Raw genomic sequence first — 16,235 nt, 5'->3', positions numbered from 1 at the left:
AAGAGAAAGATGAGTCTCACTGTAAGGAAGTAGTCAGATAAGAAGCTTTTTTTTACGATGTGGGAAACTCTAAAGCCTCCAACATGTAATAAAGATGATTGCAGCCTCTTTCTGCTCTTTAGCTGTCCAGCAGATGCACAGTACTGAGGGCAGCAGGCGCAGCGCAGAGACTTCCCAGGTGCTCCCATAAGCTGAACGCCATGTCTGATCAACTGTAACAACGATCAAGCTGCTCCATAAACTCCAGCTGGTCCAGAACGCTGCTGCCCGGATCATCTCCAAAACACCATCCATCAGTCACATCACCCCCGTTCTACACCAACTCCCCTGGCTTCCCATCAAACACCGTATCAACTTCAAAATCCTCCTCTTGACGTTTAAGGCCATCCATAACCTCGCCCCCCCCACACCTCTCTGCCCTCCTATGCATCAGTACCCCCACCCGGTCTCTCAGATGATTGACTGATTGTTGTACGGCGACCTTGAGTGCCATGAAAGGCGCCTAACAAATAAAATGTATTATTATTATTATTATTATTAACCATATTTGTGGTTTTAAATCCCAAAACTGATTATTTTTCAGTAACTTCCCATACAAGTTCAACCAAAAGGCACCTTCTTCGTTCTTGCTTAATAATAGTTTTGTCTACAAATAGGAAGATTATCCATTTATTTAATTTCTGTAAAAGCATCCAATTTGCACGCTGACTTCCTGTTCACAAAAGTGTGATTAAAAACAGAAAAGCAAGTTTTCAGTGTTGTGAGTTAGTGCCGTGAGAACCAAATCATTTCTAAGCTTGTGTTGGTCGCACTTTAACCCCGAAAAAAACCTGTTAAACGTATTAATCCCACAGAGGAAAATAACCTAAAATTGTATTTTTTTTGTTACTTTAGAAAGACCTGAGTGTGTGTGATGGAAGCACTATGCCACAAGATCTTATGCGGTGGGTCGAAGGAGGGAAAAGAACGCGAGTGATGTGCCGGCATTACAGACCTGGTTCAGTCAACAGATAAAATGAGAAAATCTGTTTCCAAAGGTTTTTCTATAGCAGGATTTCGTGATTTATTGAGGACGATTTCAAATGGAAAATACACAGCGGTCCTGGCGGAGATGATGAAGCTAAAGCAAACTCAGTAATGACCGAGCACTTAGATCTGCTTCCCTCAGCCATCCCAAAACAGGGTTATGCAAAGCACTGTGTCTACTTTTTATTTCTATGCTCTCCGTCTGTTCCTGTTCCCAAAGCCCTCCCCTGTGTCCTCCACTAAAAAGTTTATCAGCATCCAGAGCTGCCGTCGGCTTCGTGGCTCATTTGCTCTCGCTTCATACTCCGCATTAAATGCAATTTATTGAATAATGAATCTCCTCTGCTCCTCAGACCATGTGAACTCTGTAAATGCACTCAACACTCACACTCCGTCTGATCACTCCACTCTCACCGATCCTGGCTGAAATTCAAGAGGACTTTCTCCACAAGAAGTCAGAAGCCTGCATGCAGCTTTGTGAAAATATTGTTCAAATCCAGAGGCGGCCTGCACTGCCATGTGCAGACACGCTACTTAATATGAAGAAGTTCTCTCCCCGATACAATATTCATGTTTTATAGCTTCTGGGGGTTCCACAGCTAGAGTTAGCACCAGGTTCTGGCCAAACAAGATGCTGCTCAGTATGTGGGAGGGCCGGTCGGGTGTGTGTGTGGACGGGGATGGAGGAGGCTGAGGAGGAAGGCTGCCTGAAGGCCTGAAAGAAAAACACAGGAAAAAAGATGTGTGGATGGAAAGGCCAACTTCTGAATCAGCACTACTTTGCTAAAGGGAACACGCACAGCTGCCCAGCTGCATGCATGCAGCGGTACACACCACGGGACACACAGCTCAGACTGCTGTGTAAACCTTAACACATACTTGTGTGGATTTCTTTCGGTCCCCTTGCGGGCGCCAGTGCAAACACTATACAGATACTCAGACAGTCCAGTCATCTTCTACTGTCCAGGCCAAACACAGCTACTAGAGAGAGTAGCAATAAATAGCAGCTTTATTCTGATAATACTATCCCATGCCTTCCCTAAGCTCTTGAAACATCAGTAGAGTATATGTGTGTATTTATAGATGCTCAGCTACGTAGCTGTGTGAAATTATACATGATATCATGCTCTGTATATAAATAGTACAACACTACGGTTGTTTTTTTGTTAATGACACAAAAACGTTTGTGGAAGAGCGCCATCCGTCCAGCCTTTCCACTAAAATGAGCCGGGGTTCCACGTGTCAAGTCTCTCATTCCTGGCTGAGCTGTGAGCAAATACTCCCCAGTCACCAGATACTCTGCAAACTCCAGACTGGACCGACCAACAAACAGAAGGGCCTTCCTTTACACAGACAGACTCCCACACGTTTGTCTGAGGCACCTCAAGAGAATGTGACCCACGGCCGGAATCAGTGGAAATTCAGTGTGCACCCAAATCATGTGGCATCTCCAGGAGTTGCCACACCTATAAGAGAAGAGAGTGCGGTGTGTGAAATGCAGACACTAACTAACGCAAACAGACCCATGACAGGGAGGACGGGCCTCTTAGCATCTGAGCTCCTGACCAAGCACTGAGATTTTGCCTCGTCTAAAACAACTAATGAGAATGAAGTATTAATATTGTGTGGATACAGTTTTTTTCTGTTACTTGCTCCTTAAAAATCAGACAAAGACAAAAGACAAATCAGTCCGATAGCAATGTATTCTTTTCAACCGATATGCAATAACATCGTCATTGTGGATGCTCGTGTCCACGATAATGATGTTATAGTGATGAAAAGTTCCTAAAGTCACTACCATAAAATCAATATTGCTGATCGTATATAATATATCTTGCATTATATGACATCAGCTTCAGGCCAAACAATAAAAGCAACAATATTCCAAATGATGTTTTAGACTTGTTTAATTTCCTGTACAACTATACAAGACATTGACTTATGTTGCACTCTGGGGCACATACAAATTTTCCATCCAATTAAACACTTCAGCATAACTGATGTGGAAGGGGGAGGGGGGGCTGCTTGGGCCAGCAGAACTGACCAATAAGAGCGCTGGGATTTTCCAGCTCTCTTCTGTTATAGCACTCTGTTCGCTCTTTCATGGAAGCTTCAAAGCAGGCTCAAAGCTCAAATCATTGTTGAAAGATGCACCTCACGCACATGTGAGCGTCCCGCTTGTGCAGTCCAATACATTATAAACAGAACACAGAGTACATGGGGCTTTTAATCGCTTTGCTTTACAGTCCCACATTTGCAGATGTTAACAGGCAGGAAATCTTAACCCGATGACCTCTCAACAAATCATGGATCATGCACCCCGATTTTGCCACTCAGTACCAAGCATTAACTGGTCGATCGATCTAAAACACACGCTGTTTCCGTCCAACTGTAGGATTCCCATCTTGCATGGGCTGAAGGATCTAAATGTGCTCCTCGAGCTGCTCACCTGTCTCACTTCAGACAGCCAGAGAACACCGTGTCTAGTGTGAGCTGCGCAGGCAAACAAGATGCACACACTTTGAAAACAAAGTGCTGCCGTGTCACAACTTTCGTGGGAATTTAAAACTTCAGTTCAGCTCCACAAATAAAATGAAGCTCTCTTTTCTGCCCCGTCTTATCCTTCTGTTTTTCTCCTCGGTCTTTATTTCAGACAGAGGCTCGGATTCTTGACAAAATCCCCGGCTTTATTCACTTGAGTTTCCTTTCCTTTACATTTTTCTTTCCTTTTTTTGGCTTGCTTCTATGACAGGAATGTGGCAGGGTACACACCACCAGTCAGGATGCATCACGGTACAACAGAAGCCACGGATGAAAGGAAAAGCATTTTATGGTTATATGATACAGCCACAAAAAGTGTGGAGGAAAGTTCCAAAATCAGCTGACACGGAGGACAAATTTCAATCTTTGTGGAGTACTAATGCTACTTGATATACGAGCTTACGGTAATGAAAAGTAATGCATGCATGAGTGCCTTTTCCTCAGTCTGTCCACATATAGCAGAAATGAATACTGTACATCTGTGTGAAGGAGGCCTGGCCAAGCTCATGGATAAACACCACAAACTGCCAAAGCATGAACAGAAAATAAGCAATAAACCTTCGGTTTATTCTGTACTTTCTCTCTGGTCAATCATACATCCACACTCTGTGCACCTATACTCTCCTTGGTGACACTAAATACGTTCCAACCTTGTAAACACCACTTTCTGCTTCCTTGTTAGTTTCAGCTTAGCTGCTCCTATGTTGAGTGTTGTGGAATCTGCCAAAGCAGAGCTCTATTTTCAATGGCTGGAGCTGTGCAAGCACCATTGTTACCAGTTGTCGCTCAGGCTTTAAAAGAGGCTCATAGCAAGAGGAGACTGCAGCCGTAGGAGAGAGCGGCTTGATGGAGTGGAGTAAAACACGAGGCAGTAAAAGGCGACCATATGGGAAGGCTCTGATGTCAACATGGCACAAACGCTGCTTCTAGAAAGAGAGCAAACTCTGGCACAATAGGAGTCCTTTGGGGGCAGCCCCAACTTTTACACCCTGAGAGTGGAAGTCACCCCGAGCCATAAAGCATGATGAAGCAGACGGGGGAAAGAGCCCTTCCATCAGCTTGCCAGGCAGCCAGATCTGCTGCAACAAAACCCTCTTTCTCTCCTGAAGCCTTGGCCCCTTAAACACTGGGCCATGCACACATTCTTCAGTGACATAATGCTTTTTTAAGCTATTGCCCTCTTCAACTCCCCCACATCGCTACCTCCTCCTCCTCTTTGCCCTTGCTCAGATTTCCTCCTTTTGCCAATTACTATTTAAATATGAATGCCAGCGCAGGGGTTAAGTGTTTGTTTTCGTTCTTGTGAAGGAAGGAGATCAGTGTTCAAGTTGACGTCAAACGATCCCCGGTGCTATTGATGTGTCGTTGGTAGGTGTTTGCTGAACGGCCTCTTAGGGCCATAAAAGCTGCCATTCTGCGAGGCCATAAAAACTACCTAGTGCCCCACCATCCCCCGCCCTTTTCCTCAGCAAAGCGGCTGCAACGCCCCCGAGGGAGACGTGGCTCTCACAAAGGGTGAGATCAACAATGCCGATGGACTGCTCTAATCAGAATGCTTCTGTCGCTTTATCTGGGAGGAAATGTTCATCTTATTATTATGAGTTGCGTGTTGCTGGTGTCCACAACAGTCATCACAGATATAAGCTAGTTTCTGTGCACTGCCCCCTTATTGATGAGAAAACAGCTCAACAACCCGTGGACTGCAGGGTTATTCACGAGGGGACAATTCCCCGGGGCAATGAGACCACCAGCAACACCCCCACCCCCTTCAAACAGAGACACACACACTGACCTCAAACGTGCTGAAACACACTACAGTTCAGCAGCAGAAACAACGGTATAACTGCAGCGACATTTACAGTCAGACCCTGATCCAGCTTACATCAGCAAACAGGAGGGAAATGCACAAATGTCTGAATAGAGCCGATTTATTTTGTGCATTTCAGTTTCATTCATAGAAATTTCACTTGGAGGTGGAATTTTGCACAAAAACAACAAGCTTGTGGTAAGTTTGCCTCCTCAAGGCATCCCAACATTGACCTTAAACAGCAACATGTTAGAAAAGAATCACTGATGACGACATCAAGCAGAAATTAAACTCAGATGTTGACTCTCATTTTAACTCAGTTTAGGTCTCCTCCTCCTGAGGCAAATATCTGGCTTTCTTTGTCTGGCTGCTGCTGCTAAATGTTGCTGAGCCTTATCTTCAAAGGACATTTTTTTAAAGCTGGAAACAGATGAACATGATGGTGAATCGAACTATAAAACGGTTTTCTGTGTGGCCAAACCCATTAGAACTCTGCAGAGGCTCATGCAGTCCTACACCCTTACACCACCTTTAGGGTCAGCTGCAGCAAAGCTTTCTGTGCACGGGCAGATCATTGGCTTACAGTAAACTGCAGAGTTGTGGATAGCAACAATCTCCTTAAACAGCTTCCATATATTTATCTTCACCTGGTTGTCATTGGCTACACTCACATTATCAGATTCAAGTGACTCAAATCCAATTTTTTTTTTTGTTGATGTGACTCTTTTCTACTTTCTTCAGGGAAGTCCACAAAATTCTGACTTCTGAAATCTGATTTTCAAATCCAATTTGTGTCACGTCAGTGTGGTCTCTGTATATAGCTTCCACGTAGTGTTGTTGCTCATAGGTACGTTGAGCGTTTTCATCGGAAACCTGCAGCAGAACAAGCAACAGCCACTTAAAGAGAAAAAAACAAGACGTTTCTAGCTTCTCCGGGTTTTCTCAGTCTTTTCCTCTTTAGCTGGAAATGTTTGCGGCTTTCTAAAGCTAAAAGTAAATATCTGGTTTCTGACAGCAGTCGTGACGATGCTCGAGTTAGATGCAAAACAGTCGTAGTTCTGATTGTGATCTGTTTGATCAGAACTGAACAGCATGACTGGTTATGTCCCCGTAGCCTCTGTCTGGTAGGTTGATTTTCTGAATGGAACTTGATCCAGGCACATGCCTAGTAGGTGCACTCAGTAACTCAGACAGTTACAAATGTTTGAGTTGCACTTGGTTGGCTGCAGATGGACCAGCTATACCTCTGCTGATAGTTGAGGATGATGGAATTTAAATCGCACAGCACTCACAATGAGAAAACCGTTAAATTACAAGATGCAGAGAGTCCTTTGTAATCCCTGTCTGCAGATTTATTAGAGCATTAAAAAAGTAATTTAATGTTCTTTGCTATACTATGTGCAACAATTTGCTGGGAACAACTGATATCAGTCCTGGCGAGAAAAGAAAAATCTGATAAGTTTTGCATTTAACACTTTTTAAAAATAAGCAACAGTGTTTTTTTTACCACAGAAAAGTGTAGGTTGATAAAAAAGTGAGATACTGCAGCCAAATGTTTGTCAGCTCCCACAGTTTAATGTTGCATATTCAGAGTTGGTTTTTTTGGAAGCACAAACACACAAGGTTTATGGCAGAAAGCTGCTGCAGATACAAGTGGGAGCAGTAGAATAATGAATGCTGCATCTCAGCATTCCCATTGCCACAAGGGGAAAGCTGAGAATTTATATTTTTTAAACTTAGCCCCCCCCGCAGAAAAAAACGCAGAAGATGCAGAATTCTGCAGCCAGCAGCCATCTCCTCCTCTCATCCCTCCTCAGCAGAGAATTTAATGAGAGCGAATCACACGTCTGTCCTGATCATCACTTTTTGCCTCAGCCAGTCACAGACCTGTCTCGTTTAATTGAGTTCACAAGAGCCCAATGAGGTTCTTTGCCTCGCTATTGTTCCTTTTCTGTTCTGTGCTGTCAGAGCCTTCCAAAAACTGCTCGGCTGCTCACTTTACCTGTCTGCCCGCAAACTTTAACATCATTGTACCAGCACTTGTTAGAGAGATGACTGAAAGAAATGAGGGAGAAGGGAGTGTATTGTGTGCCTGTGTGTCTTATTAATTCAGTCTTCTTAAACACTTCCTGACAGTCCTGGGGAGGGAAGATGTTTGGATGCCTTGTTATTCATCCTCCCCATTTCAATTACTGCAGGCATGGCTCTTTGGAGCAGCTTTTTCTCCAAAGTGGAACGAGCCCTTTTCTATCCACAGAGGAAAGGATTCCAGGGTTCCAGCCCACTGCTGTTCTAATCCGCATCGATTTTTATTTGGGGTTATCTCTCCCAGCCGATCAGGCTCTCAACCCCCGCCCCCCCAGCCAGGAGCTTGTCTGGTAGGGGGTGCTAAATGATGAACTTGGGCTTCACTCTCTGATCATATGTGTGCATGTGTTAGCCGAGTTTGAGTCCTCAACCCCCCTCAATTTCTCTCCCCTCTTGCCTTTTTGGGGGTGGGGGTGGGGGGGCTGTAATCCCTCAGTGAATGTGGGTCAGTGAGCAGGGCTTTGCTTTCGTCATTCAGCAAGGGGACAGACAGCAGGGTCATGACCCTCAGCCATCATGCATGCACACACACACACACTTTCATTTACAGGCCTACAGATGACGACCATGTCTAAACACACACACACACTTTCATTTACAGGCCTACATATGAGGACCATGTCTAAACACACACACACACACACACACAAGCACAGATGAAAACAAGTTGCAAATCCAACCTGAAATCTATTTCAGCAGATCTGAGATGAGTAGCTAACAGCGACTTTAGCTTTTGGTATATTGACAGAAATTTGACAAGAAAAAGAGTCGATAATCAGATAATCTATACACAACATTTTTAAGCCAATAATTCACCTACTTCTGCTTCACAGAAAAGACTCATTTCCAGCATCATCAACACCGGTGTCTGAACATTCAGTCGTTGAAGAACTGGGCTTTTAGGAGTTGAGATTTCTGAGATCTGTGAGACTATTTGCTGGTGGACGAGCGGCAGAGCCAGCGTCACTGGTTGCTGCCTCCAGCCCACCTGTGGAAAACACAATATCCCACTGATGGATGGATGGATGGATGGGTTCACGAAAGACTGTTAGCCTCACTTATCAGCATATTTTTAAAAAAAAAGTCAATAGATAAAGCAGACAACTTGTTCTATGCTCAGCCTAGATCAGAAGCCCTCTGTGTCACTCATTTTCTGACAAACCATGGGCTCATTTGATTTTTTATACCGTTGATTAGTCAGGAAACAAGATTGAAATGAAAACACCCAAAACAGAAAAAAAAACAAAAAGAAGTACAGAATAAACAGGTACATATCTTAACGAATGAACTAGACAAACAGCACCACCACCATTCAAACACTGAATGGTCACATTCACTGCATCTCAATCACACAACGACCGACTTTATTCTGAGTGAGGAACCAGCATATTGAAATGCATTTTTTTCAAATGGCACCCTGACCACATGTGTGTGTGACAAGCTGCAAATTAGTAAAAGTTGGATAAAAAGCTCAGACAAGCTTGTAACCTTTAGATAGGAGACTTTAATTTCTTATCTGTGTCTTGACTGTACTTTGTATGCCAAGAATAATGAGAGCAGGGTTTTCTATGCCTCATTTCAGTGCAAGTTAATAGATTTAACTTTTGTGATAAAATGTTTAAGATTAAAAACTATATTAGATGTTGCGATGGCCATTTTCTTCACCTTTTGACATTTATTAAGTTAAATGATTAGGCAAAAATAACTGTTAGTTACAGACCTACATAAGTCTTAAATATCTATAAGACTGTAAATAAAGTGCGTGACCAGAGCTGGCAGCTTCAGAGGAAGTATCAGCTCTGAGAGAGCCGAGACATTACAGTGACACAGCATATTACAACTCAAATACACCACTGAGGACAGCGATAATGAGAAAAGAGAAAGGCAAAGATAAGGAAAGTTGGAGGGGGATTTGAGATGGATAGGCAGCCTGATAAGATAAAATAACAAACAGAGGTTTTATGTAGTTATAGGCTTAAATCTGTCTCATACGCACATGCACACACCAAAATATCAAAGAGTCCTAATTACACTGCGTCGCATTCAAACTAATTATCCTCCACATCATTAACATTCTCCATCACATGCTTGGTACTTTATCTAAGAGCGAGCAGGCAGTCATGAAATATTCATGATTTATTAATCTGACTACAGAAAAACAAACAATGGCAACCCGGGGAGTGTGACACCCTCTCCTGCCAAACAGCAACGCGACTGTTTGCTATTCGCTTGCTACTCCAAAAATCTCCAACAGGACTCCACTATCAGGCGGCGCTGCCGTGCTGCCATTCAGGTGAGTGCTGCCATTCCCCGCTCGTAATAATGCTGTTTTACTGAGATAAGGTGAAGAGGAAGTGCTGCTGGTTGTCTTCACCAGGTCAAGATCTGCTCCTGCCTCTTACCGCGAAGAGCTGTTACAATATGTCAAATGCCATGTCATAAAAACAAAAACATCACATCAACGTTTCCATGTTGTCTTAAGAGAGAGGAGGAAGGGAGGGGAGAGAGAAAAAGGAAGGACTGCAGTTAAGGGCGAGAGGGAAAGAGGAAGAAAAGGAAAAGAACTGGAGGTGGAGAGGTTAGCCTCTCTCCTCCTTTCTCCCTCTCAGCCACTCGTGCTCTTGAGATGATTTTCTCAAGTGGGGGAAATTTCTGCTGATGACACAGTTGTGAAAAGGAAAATGCCACAGCGCTTGGTTGATTTACTCCTAACGGGGAGAAGAAAAAAATAATAAAAATCACACTATACGAGCAATTCTCTCGACCCTCCCTTCTTACACTCAGACACACTCTGCCCATTGTTACCGCTCAGTCTCATATCCTCTTCTCCTCCATCCTCACCCATTAGAACACAGGCATCTAAAACCAGACACTTTTTCCTGTATCCCCTCTTGACATTCTCATTCTGTGAATCTCTCCTTCTACCCCTCTTCATATCCTTCTTTCACTCTCTCAGCTCTCAAATCCCCTGGGTGACCTTGAGCGGCAGTTGCCTGTAAAGTAGCTAAAGTAAAAAGTCAATACAAGTCAACAAAGCTGGTTAAGTATTAAATGGGGGATGATGACACAGTTGTTAGCCAGAGAAATGCTTAACAGAGAGAGAAAAAAAGGGAAATATGCAGTCAGACTTTAATAGACTCTAAGCTGTAATAATGAAGTACTTTGACTGCCTAACATGTGACACTGGAGAAACTATACTTCTGATCTCTGCAGGATGAGCTGCTTGTCAAAAGAACATTTTACAGCACTAATAGTCGATTCAATGCTGACCTACATATAAGCACATCAGAAATACTGTTCCGCTGGCTGGATGTTAAATATCCATAACTGCAGTGAGGTCTTCCTGAAATGGATAGATGCTATTCTTCATTTTAAAGGGGCGGTTGATTTGGCATAAATAGCAAAGAAACAAAAAAGTATATACATATAAAAAAGGAAGTGTTTCAGAAGAAAAGAGATTTAGTCAGCACAAGGCATAGCATTACTGCCGTCCAACATAAAAATGTTTCAATTGTAGAGCCAGTAATAGCCTTCCACTGTCCTCTCCCAGGATTATTGTCAGCAGCCCTGAAAACTCAGAGGATAATGTAGCAGTGAATGTGCCCTTTCATCAGTGCTTGGCCATGGAAGTGGACCAGAGTGACTCCAATTGAAAGCTATTACAGCTAAGAAAATCAATTGGATAAACGTATGGAGCGTGGTGCCTGTGTGTCTGCGTGCGGTGCGAGTGGGTGGGAGTCCGTTCGGGTACCTATATTAACTTCCAGCGAGATCTCCAGCTGCATTCCTTAGTGGAGCAGCATTCCATCAGAAGGCAACAGGGTCAAAGGACAAGAGGCAAAGATGAGCCTGGATGCAGGAGCAGCAGTAACAATGACCGAGAACACGTGTGTGTGTCTGGGTGCGTGTTAACGCTTAATGTGGATTGATTGCAAACAACTGGACAAAGTGTGCTTTATCACATTCCTTTCAGAGTATGCATCAAGCTGCACAGAAAACAAGCACCCAGGTATGTGCATTTACTCCCTCACTGCCTTGGCAGTGCACCATACTGAACCGCTAACAGCTGCTCTGACACATGTGTGCATTCCTGAGTCGGCACCACAGCGTCCCCACAAGGCATCTCCTGCCCCCCCGAGCCTTTGGAAATGATGCGATGGCAAACACCAGCTGGCCTGCTGCATGTAGATCCACTTACCTGAGAGAGCTACGTCAGGGCACTCCAGCGGTTTTAAATTTGATTAAAGGGAAGGCATCGTTTTAATTACACTTGAACAGGTAGGTTCCTAAACTCATAACAGAAACAAATGCTTTACCTTAAGGGTTACACTTTTTTGCCAAAGCAGCTTAGCCATCTTGTTACAGGTTTCATTTTGCAAAATCTATTCTGACGTGCAAAATGTGTTTCATACAACCAAAAGCAGACTTCATGCTGAACAGTACACCTGTTGTGTAGAAAATTAAATTAGACTTCCTGAATTTTTGTGGGGACAGAAATCAAATGCAGCACGGATGCTGGAAATGAAATGACTAACAGGCAGTAGTATTGATCAAAGTAAATCAACTGTGAAACACAATAGGGTGGAAAGAGTAGGCAGAGAAGACTCAGATTTCCCTGAACTACTGCCATCAGCTGGATCAATGATCTGATTACGGTACCAAGATGTTCCAGAGACAAAGCTACCTCTGGGAAAACAAGGCCTGTTCCGCTGGGAAACAGAGCCACGAGCAGAGCAGAGGTGGGCTGTCCAGGGACGACTGGAATGTCAGATAATGGATGACACATCTCTCCAGGTGACACGGAGCCCAAGGCATCCAGAGGTAGGGAGAGGAGAGAGTGAGTGTGCGTGTTAGAAGGAGCAGGGGAAAAGGGTGACGAATGGACAGACAAGTGCGTGCTTGTGAGGTTTTGTTTGAGCTCTTTCCCACTTTACCAGTTCGTCTGTGAAGAGCTGAAGGTTCTTGAGTTCATTTTAAGTTCAAGGAAAGTCATGTCCCCCCTGAACACAACATGTGTTCGGTGAAAAAGCCCCTCTTGTCTTTCCCTGCAGCTCCCCTCCCCTCATCTTCGGACTGATATCAGTGAAATATGTGCAAGTTCACTTTCCATATGTTGTCCTTTTCCATTAAGCTTAACACAAACACACACCCACAAAGAACAATGACAACGAGTACTGTTATCACATGCCCTGAGTTTATCCAGGCTTTACAAACGCTGGGATCCAGCCCGATAAAAGCAGATCAAACCGATGTCACTCACACAGAAGTGAACCTGACGGTCGGGTTCATGTCGTAATCCAACTGCCTGAGCCTGAGACAACACCGCCCTCTATTTTAAAACATACCAAGCATTTACAGCTGTTGATCCCAAGGGGAATCATTAATTACCACCTTGACAAAACCGAGACTTCCAAAATTGGAGGTAATCAACTGTCCCTGAGGGCAACATGGAGAGAAAGCACTAACTCCTGCAAATTAAAGAGGTAATTAACCCTTTATGACTGATTTATTTGCACTAAATCATTTTTTAATTCAATCAGAGGTGTTACACACAACAGCCTCCATAAACTACACACTGTGCACCTTCAAGTGTGGGAAGCAGCGTTCTGGCAGGAGGTCACTTTAGCAGAGATGATCATTTTATAGCACAACTCCCATGTTCAACTTCCACTTAATTCACACTAAGTACACGGTGCAAATCAAACGTGTCTGTGCGTATCCCAGAAAAGGCTGCAGTGCTCCTATAGAGTGGAACTGGGTGAATTCCTTTATGGGAAAGGAGGGACCGAAGAGGGCAGGGTGTCAGTGGATGTCCAAGGAACTAATAGAAAGGAATTAGTGATCATGACGTTTGGGTATTTGGAAGAGTCAGTTAGACGCAGTGAATAGTTAGCAAACCCTGTTAACTTTTTACACCCAAGTGTAATTCTAAATGTACATTGTGATCCCAACTTTAAAGTGATTAACTTTGCTCAGCGGGAGAAAAAAAAAACGTACGCGCACACATACTGCTTGAATTGTGAGCAAAGCGCGCTTTCTGTATATAGGCGAGATCTTTTTGCGCACGAATGCGTAAAAGTTGGGGAACAAAAAAAAAAAAAAAAAAAGCCAAACTTTCTCTCATCGACCAACTCCAACTTACTTGTCATACTCTGCGTTGTCCTTGTCACACCGCGCGTCCTTGTGCTTCTGCCAGTCCTTGCCGTGCTTGCAGGTGGTGAGCAGCACCACATCCTCTGCGTTATGGACGTGGTATAAGGCATTCCTCGTGTCCGAGCCGATGCCTGTCAGGTAGCGCTTCCCCTTGAACACCAGCATGTACTTTCTAAAAGGCGGGATGGAGTTGTACTTGAGGTACCCCCTGTCTCCCCCGGTCCTCGGGTGCTCCTTGGAGAAGAGGGGGATTGACACATCGAAGTTGGGCCTGAAGTTCTCAGTGCTGATGCTGGCTTTGGCCAACATGGCTTGACCGATATCAAAGCCCAAATCTTCCGTATAGTCCGGCCATGTCCCCGAGTACAAGTTAAATATGAGATGGTTCCTGCCGTCGTTCCAAAGAGGCAGGTTCTGAACCCTGGTTTTCAGGTTGTGGACGTATTGAGGGGACAGCTGGTCCCGGTCCAGAGTGTCCAGACTTAGGACGAACAGACACGCCTGTTCAGGGTCTGAGGTGTAAAACCTCGAGCCCTCAATGGCCGATAAAATATTTTGGTAACTCTCTGATATCTTCTCCCCCTTCTGCTGGGGATAAACATAAACTCTGAATCCGTTTTTTTGACACAGAGAGAAGTCAAAGCATGAATCCATGCGACACCTTTTACCTTTGTAAACACTAGTGTTGACATCCCTCTTTTGCCTCGGAGATATGTGCAGGTTGTACTCCTCAGTGTCCGTCTGATCCCAAGGTAGGAGAGGTTGTAAAGGGTCCGAGTAGTGAGGCCAGGGCTGCTCGGACCGGTACCCATGTCTGCTGCGGTCATGCCGGCTCCTGCTCGCCGCTGGAAGTTGAACCCCTCCGAGGTAGAAGAGAAGCACTAGACATGCACCGGCGGAGAGCAGGATCAGGTAGCGTTTTTTGGCCTGCATGTGTCCTGGGAACAGAGGCGAGTTGCTCAGGAATAAGAAATGTAAAGTGGCCCGAAGTTAGGCTCTCACCATCCCCGGTTACACCGCTCCATCCTCCGGCAGCTTCCAAGGATCCCCAACCCCCCTTCTGCGTATTCGGTTCCCAAATCCAGCAATTGATCCAGTGCATGTGGGCGATTTTAGAAGCGCTGTTCCTTCCCCCCTCTTCTGTAGAGTTTCACCATATCTCACAACGCTTTCAGCGGGGCTGCGGTGCACCTATAAAATCAGCGCTGCCCTCACTCACTCGGACAAAATCATATGCTGCGACTCTTTTCGCCTGTACTTCTTCTTATCCTCATTCAGCCAGGCTGTATGTGGCTATTCAAAAACAAAATTGTCCCGACAGCCGACTGAGAACTCTCTTCGCGGACAAACAGCGGCAGGGGTCCCCGAGGCTCTCCCAGGCTTAAAGGTAAAGCCCGGTTTTGATGTTCAACTCGGTAACACGTTGACCGGGCAGAATAAAACCCGGCGGTGTGACCACCGCGCTCCAACCCGAATGCCTCGGCTTCAATTCGTCTTTTCTCCCCTCTTTTACCTCTCCATGATCCCGCGTGAAGATCCAAAACACCGGCGTACGAGTCGTAGAGCAGGGGCAGCTCAGCGGTACAACTGTAACCTGACGAATCCCTGCATTTCTCTTCTTATTTATTACCTCCCCTCATACACTCAAACGCACGGATATAAAATAAAAACCTCATCGGCGGGTAGCCACGCAGGAGACGAAGTTACCCGGTCTACAGAGGGGTAGAAAACGGTAACCTCCGACTGGGTTAATAACTGAAAAAATGTTCAAAAAGACGGGATTCCTTGATACTAGTGTCCAATTACCGAGTGCTCAGTTGTTCCGATTGTTAGACGGTAACATTCCAATCCCGACACGACGGCAGCTGACGTTACGTCCCACCGAGGCGCACCGAGGCCGCTGATTGGTCAGTCTGTGTGAGCGGAAGAGGCGGGACTTTAGGAATGCACCCATTCATAACCGGAGTCCTCCGCATGTGCAAATTATCTAATTTTAAGTTTATGGAAGCTGATTGGAGAAATGTCTAAGAGTGAAGCACCCTCATTTAAAGAGTTTTGACGCAAAAAAGTTGTGTTCGGACTGAGTTGTTTCACACAAATACATCTGTACCTTTTGAAGCCGAAATAAATAAGAGGGCCTTTTTCTTCAGTTCCCCAGAACGTCTGGGAATGTTTCGTGCGTTTATTTAACCAATTTTTTCCTAATGTATCTATTTCCGTTCATTTTCCATTATCACTTTTTGGCTTGACCTTGAGCTGGTGTTGATTTGTATCAGACATGAACATTCCAATGAATAGAGAAGCAAAATGTTTCTTTTTTTGATCATTTTTTTACTGTCTCTGTTTTCTTTCATTGTTATAATCCACAATGATTGAGTCATGAGTTGCACAGACAGTATCACCTCTGCTTTTTATCTTTCATATTTTTTGGCATTTATTTTCTTTGTTGGATAACTGTATGCAGACATGAAACAGCAAGAGAAACATTTGTGTGCGTGTAGGTCCATGTGTGCGTGTGTATCATTTAACAAAGATCTACAGTTAAGAACAAACCAGGAATGCTGCTGTCACAGGGTGTTATGTCTCAACCACTAGGACAACTCATCCCAGTTTTATTCAT

The 16,235-nt window shown here is 44.5% G+C and overlaps 1 protein-coding gene across 1 annotated transcript in view; it reads right to left on the bottom strand.

Moving 5' to 3' along the window:
* Positions 1-15,469, bottom strand: part of ext1b (exostosin glycosyltransferase 1b) — a 120,659-nt gene extending 105,190 nt beyond the window's left edge. The window contains exon 1 of the mRNA XM_072370057.1: positions 13,605-15,469. Coding sequence (XP_072226158.1) covers positions 13,605-14,548 — 944 coding nt within the window. The 5' untranslated portion in view covers positions 14,549-15,469. The remainder of the gene's footprint in view (positions 1-13,604) is intronic.
* Between the last annotated feature and the right edge of the window lie 766 nt (positions 15,470-16,235).

The sequence above is a fragment of the Leuresthes tenuis genome, unplaced genomic scaffold (genome assembly GCF_036924035.1).
Source record: "Leuresthes tenuis unplaced genomic scaffold, fLeuTen1.0.hap1 SCAF_18, whole genome shotgun sequence".
Taxonomy (NCBI): domain Eukaryota; kingdom Metazoa; phylum Chordata; class Actinopteri; order Atheriniformes; family Atherinopsidae; genus Leuresthes; species Leuresthes tenuis.
This window is presented reverse-complemented; position numbering and strand designations above follow the sequence as displayed.